Source organism: Gymnoscopelus braueri (assembly GCF_963280865.1).
Source record: "Gymnoscopelus braueri genome assembly, chromosome: 13".
NCBI classification, from domain to species: domain Eukaryota; kingdom Metazoa; phylum Chordata; class Actinopteri; order Myctophiformes; family Myctophidae; genus Gymnoscopelus; species Gymnoscopelus braueri.
The window spans coordinates 40,044,580-40,050,775 of record NC_137615.1 but is presented as its reverse complement, the minus strand read 5'-3'; the positions used below and the strand labels follow the sequence as shown (position 1 = coordinate 40,050,775).

Genomic DNA, 6,196 nt, shown 5'->3' with positions numbered 1-6,196 from the left:
GACAGGGACAGGCTGCAGGTTGAGAAAACTCTCAGCTCTGAACTCAACAAGATCTGCATCTGGCTCTCCGACAACAAACTTTCATTACACCTGGGTAAAACTGAATACATCCTCTTTGGGTCCAGTCCTAACCTTAGCAAGGCTGAGAGTTTCACGATCAAAGTGGGTGATGATGTTATCACAAGAAAGGAGGAAATTACCTTCCCTGGGTTCCATCTTGGAGGCAAACCTCTCCGGTAACAAAAACGCCGAAAGAGCGATCAAAAAGGTCAACCAAAAAACACGCTATTTGTGGAGGATTGATCGTCTAGTCAGTAAGAATACTCTGAAAATTCTTGCAGGGGCCCTCATACAAGGTTATTATGATTATGCATGCACTTCATGGTATCACAACACCTCCAAGGCCTTAAAAACAAGGCTCCAAACATCCCAAAACAAACTTGTAAGGCTACTTCTTGGCCTCAATCACAAAACCCATCTAACCCCTGCTCATTTTGCTAGGATTGGATGGCTTAGGGTTGAGGACAGAGTACTTGCTATGGGCCTGGTCTTCAAGATACACCACAACATTGGGATCCCCCTGTATTTGTCAAAATACTTCCAAAATGTTATTGAAGTCCATGATCATAACACCAGAGGCAGCTCCACAAATCATGTTCAGATTTGGCTCAACTAAGGGAATGAACTCGTTCTCATGCTATTCATCAAAAATGTGGAATGCCCTACCAAAAGGAGTAAAGGAGTGTAAAACCCTACTCACTTTCAAAACTGCCCTAAAGATACACCTTCAGGAGGCTGCAATTCGAAAATGGCCCCTGTCTAAGTCTTAACCTACCCCCCCTACCCCCCCCCCCTTTTTTATTTTTCTTCTTTTGTATATATATTTTTTCACTCTTCATACCAGTAACCTGTAAGCTGATTGTATGACATTCTGTATAGTAGTGTGTATATCTGTCTGTCTCTTATATGTCATCATGATTTGTGTGCATGGGGATCTCATCTTAAACAAGCTCAGTGCTTAATGAGTCTTCCAGTTTAGTAGACCTTGTATTGTGAATTTGTACTTCCATGTACTGTTATTCTCATGTCTTACTAAATAAAGTACATCAATCAATCAATACAAATAGCTATAGTTGCAGAGGGAAAAAAAGAAAAAGGAAAAACAACGACAGTGTCTGACCCCTCATTTAAATGAGAATGAATATCTAACTCCCCTTGTAGTTTTCGGATAGATTCTTTTTCAGGCCAGTTTTGAAAGAAACCAGTGATTCACATCCTTTAATGGGGGATGTCAGAGCATTCCACATGGTGGCATGTAGTAGAAAATATATTTTAAAATATATAACATTTCTGCTAAGGAGCAAGCTAGATAGGCGTTGACATATTTCATATATAGTAGGACTTATTTATGTGACTGCACGTGAAAAAAGAAGTGTGTGGGGGCCATTTATGCGAGCTTCCATTGCATAGACCATGACATAGCATAGGCTATGGTTTGCAACTTTGTCATATTAAGGTAGTTATATTCATAAACACATTGGAGCTTTAAAAAGGTTTTCAGTGCATTATGTCACCTATTTAAATGTCTTATTCATACTTATTTCAATACTAGTTCAAAGCAGCATGAGTAGAGCAGAGAAAGCAGCAGCAGTCATATTCAACATGTATTCATTGTTTTCATGTCATAAACCTGTAACAAGTGGATGTTTTATAACCAAGACAATGACAGATATGGAGATGGACTGAACATTTCACTCTGGATCAGAATCATCTTTATTGTCACATCACAGGTTTACAAGTAGGTGAAATTATTATTATCATAGATCACAGATCATTGAAGCATTACTTTGATCTTGAAATATACCTGACTTATTTCCAAATTTCCTGCACTGTGTATATCAATCTCTGACCCTCTGACCTCACTGACTAAATGAAGCATTAATGCTATAAAACAATCATCTTTAAGGCTTTCGGTTACTCTGATGACAATGGATCAGTCTATCCACAAGTTTCCTAGGATGTGTGGGCATCACTTCTTGTCGATTTCATTGGATATCATTGGATTTATTTGGATCAAATCGACAGGAAGTGAAGCCCACACAGCCTAGGAAACTTGTGGATAGACTTCATCAACAGGATGCTACATATCGTCAATGCAGTCTCCTCCCACGTTAATCATGTGTTTCAGTGCTTTCAGTATCAGAACATCAAAGTCATTATGCAGGTCAGTTTCTTCATGGTAGTTCTTCACAGGAAAGATGCAGCTCATTGGGATGCCCACTGCTTCAGCGAATTGCTCCATCTGTGTTGAGAGTATTGACAGGCCAGTAGAAGATTGTTAAAATAAAATAACTGTTAACAACAAAGCAAAATTGCATTTAACATCCAAAAAAATTGATAAGATAAGATGAACAATCTTATATAAAACTTCTAGTAGTCTCACGTTTTCCTTCACAGCCTTCATCTTGTAGACATTTTTTACGTCCTTCTTCATCAAAGGATGGACCTTATCAATTTTGGTGATAATGCAGACCTGTGGAATGCCTGTAAAAAAAAACAGAAAGCCCAACCAGTTGTAGAGAGTACTTAAGTACATTTACTTGAGTACTGTAAAAAAAAAAAAAAGAAGGAAATTGTTCGAGTATCTATACTTAACTTGGATATTTGTATTTTTGGATGCATATGAATTTCACTACATCCACTACATTTCAAACACAAATATTGCTCTTTTGACTCCACTACATTTCTATAAGGGAACACTTTGCGATGTGACGTGTTGCGAGCCTGTAGATATTATATTACATGTGTTGAACATTTCTGGAAAATCTTTGAATGTCATATCAATACAGCAATGCATTGATATGGAAAAATAAATGCAATTTGTAATTTGTACTTTTGAATACTAAAGTATTTTAAAAAGCATGCACTTTTGAATACTCTTAAAGGCAAATACTTTAACTCCAGCAACCTTCCCTTACAGTGTAGTAATGTTTGAAAAACGGCAGCTGTAAATGACACCTCCCAACACTAATAGGGTTTTTTAAGTTTTAGGAAGACAACAAAGCAGTGCTATTACCCAAGTCTCTGGCTGCAAGTCTGATGCGCCGTATCTTCCTTACGACCTCATCCTCTAAAATCTCCACTTTGTCAGCAGGAACGACACAAACCACAACATGCATTTGGTCCTCTGGAGTGGGGTTAGGGTTGTAGAGAGGATTCCCGTCTGACATCGCTGTTTCAGTATCGAACTGAATACAAATATGACATCAACAGAGGCAATTAAATATCTTAATCATTTGTCATGAAAAATGATTTGAATTATTAATTAGCATTAATGATCAAATATCAGGGTGTTACACATGCAGTCATTTTACCTTGTAACCATCCTTTACATGGCCTTTCATTATCAAAGGAATGTCTTTTACTTTAATTCCAGAATCTCTCTCAATGCCCATGATGTCGTTGAACACAAAGGGGACGCTGTTTTGTGTTTTCATTTTATAGGTTCTGTACTGTAAAAAAAACGTGAACAGTGATATTTTTCATGCAATTCAAATGTAGCCATGTTAGGAACTTCATGTAATATCTACTGTAAGTATTGATCATAATTACATAATTTGTTATGATATTGAAAATAGAAATAGTACACGACTACTGACTCAAGTATCGATAAAATACAGGCTTCAGGTTTCAGGCCCGGTGCCTTCCAGAGAGAGAGAGAGAGAGAGAGAGAGAGAGAGAGAGAGAGAGAGAGAGAGAGAGAGAGAGAGAGAGAGAGAGAGCAGAGACCATGCGGATATATGGTAATTGGTCATGAGTCTATGACCCCCGCACCCCAGGATGGATTGGACCCCTTCCCCAGCCAGGCCGCCAGTTTGACTCTCCCTATTGAACTGTGAATGTATTACACCACAGTTATGAATTTAAAGCCATTGCTGGAATGCTCCCTGCTTATATTTGTTCCATGCTGGAACAGAACAATTATAATTATGTGTTTCCTGCTCAGACAAAACTACAGACCTGCTCCAGTGATGTTGTAATGCTTTAATACGTTATTCTGTTTTAGTGACTTGTTTTAGATACTGTTTAAGTTCTTTTATTTTGTAATCGTACTCTGATTCACATTCCTTGTCAATCTGTAATGGATTTGGATTGTGTCTATTATTGTAACCTTGGCCCCTCAACTATACTCTGAGTTTAAATAAAGGTAATGATGATTTGTCTTAAGGTGCATGACACAGACAGTACAGTATACTAAGCAAAAGCATACATTACATACATTACTGATTATACTTTCACCAGTAAATATATTGGATCAAAATGTATTACTTACTTGTAAGGTGAAACTACCATCACCTTCACCCACAGGGGCACGGTCGGCCATTCTCCCCTGTAAGATGCTGCTGACAGAGTTGACAAAACTGGACTTGCCAGCTTCCACTTGACCATAGAGCAAAATATTGATGCGTTTGACTTTCTCATTTTGACGGTTGTATTCCCTCACACTTTGAAGCAGTGCTTCTTTGTTCCTAAAGACATAAGATACATTTTAAATTGAATTGTAATTATACAATAATCGTAACATTAAAGTTAGGATTATGATTTTTTTGTTGTTAACCCATTAAAACCGGGAAAGCGTCTGTGTCATTTTAGATTTTAACATTGGCTATTAAAAAAAGCAGATCTACAAGCGCACAGCACATCACTTAGTGCCGTGCAGCGAGCCTGTACATCTGCTATTTTTGAACATTTTTGAAAAATCTTGGATGTGTGGAACATTTTGAATAATTATTAACACAAATCTTTTCTTCATTTATAAAGTGTCATGTTTAGATTGATGAATAAAGACCACAGTTTTACCACATTATTTGTTATTTAAGAAATAAGTTTTCTTACCAGTCCACCTGTCTCCATGCAGCTGAGGGGAAAAAAGTGAAGAGAACAATTCACCAAATAGATTAAGTAAAATCAAGATTTGTCATTTTGCATTATAAATGATGTTATTTAATCATAACTGAACATTGTAACATTCTTACGAATGAAGGGTGAAGGTGAAGGTGAAGGTGCAGGTGCATGTTTGCTTTCTTCAACTCCCATAACTACAAAACAAGATGATTAATGATTACAATATGTATGTTTCATACAATGTGCATAAAGTACCTACAGGTTCCAGGGGCTTCCCAGCAAAATGAGGAATAGTTTAACACTTGAGTCCTATTTTATTTTTGTATCTATTTGAAAAGTCCTGATATACTGTACAAGGCATTGCATTGCAACACATACTGTACGTTGTTGAGCTTGTAAACAACTGAAAATTCAATTGGGGGTCTGAGGCCAAATAAATACATATTAATTTGGGGGAACTTGACATGAACAAGTTTGAGAACCACTGACCTACATATTATAGTTTGTGTCCCTAAAATATGTACAAAACTCGAAAAAGTGCTCCTCGGAGCACAGGTCTCCGCCAGGTCAGGTAGGTTATTGTGGGCCAACAATGTTCGGAATTCGCCAATCAGGATGGAATATAAAAAATCGGACAGAACCATCTTGATCACTTGACTATAGAGATAATGGGTACCGATTTGCATGATGATTGGACAACATTTGTAGGAGTAATACAAAAAAGATAAGTTTTGAAAAAATCGGTCTCCTGGTGGCGCTATAATAGGGCAATGTTAAAGGGTGGCATTTGTTCTTCAACATACTGCGAATGTACGTGCAAAGTGCCTCAATCGGACGCTGCGTTCATGATTTGTGGCATTTTGTTCAAAACGGGCCACTCCTGCAAACTTTAGATGTCAATGTTAGCCAATCAGGATGAAATATGAAATCTCAGTGGGAAACCTAGTGGGAATGTGTTTGTGAAATTTCACGGAGATCGCAAGCTGTGTTCATGATTTGAGGCATTTTGTTCAAAACGGACCAATCCTGCAAATTTTGGAAGCCAACCTTAGCCAATGAGGATGGAATATGGGAAATCTGACAGATCCGAGTTGATCACATGACTATAGAGATACTGTGTACCGATTTGCATGACGTTTGGATAAAATCTGTAGGAGTAATATTAAAAAATGGGTTTTGCACAAATTGGCCTCCTGGTGGCGCTATAACAGGCCCATGTGAAAAATTTGAGGCAGAGGTTCTGAATTGGCATCCAGGGAGTGTGTGTGCACAGTTTCGCAGCGACCGGGCC

General features: G+C 37.9%; 1 protein-coding gene across 1 annotated transcript in view; it reads right to left on the bottom strand.

Moving 5' to 3' along the window:
* Nucleotides 1-1,755: 1,755 nt before the first annotated feature.
* Nucleotides 1,756-6,196, bottom strand: part of LOC308098091 (interferon-induced protein 44-like) — a 4,942-nt gene continuing 501 nt past the window's right edge. The window contains exons 2-8 of the mRNA XM_080446321.1: nt 5,037-5,099; nt 4,897-4,918; nt 4,334-4,529; nt 3,375-3,512; nt 3,077-3,248; nt 2,444-2,544; nt 1,756-2,302 (exon numbers count right to left, since the gene is read on the bottom strand). Of these exons, the coding sequence (XP_080302447.1) occupies nt 2,141-2,302; nt 2,444-2,544; nt 3,077-3,248; nt 3,375-3,512; nt 4,334-4,529; nt 4,897-4,918; nt 5,037-5,097 (852 nt within the window). The 5' untranslated portion in view covers nt 5,098-5,099 and the 3' untranslated portion in view covers nt 1,756-2,140. The remainder of the gene's footprint in view (nt 2,303-2,443; nt 2,545-3,076; nt 3,249-3,374; nt 3,513-4,333; nt 4,530-4,896; nt 4,919-5,036; nt 5,100-6,196) is intronic.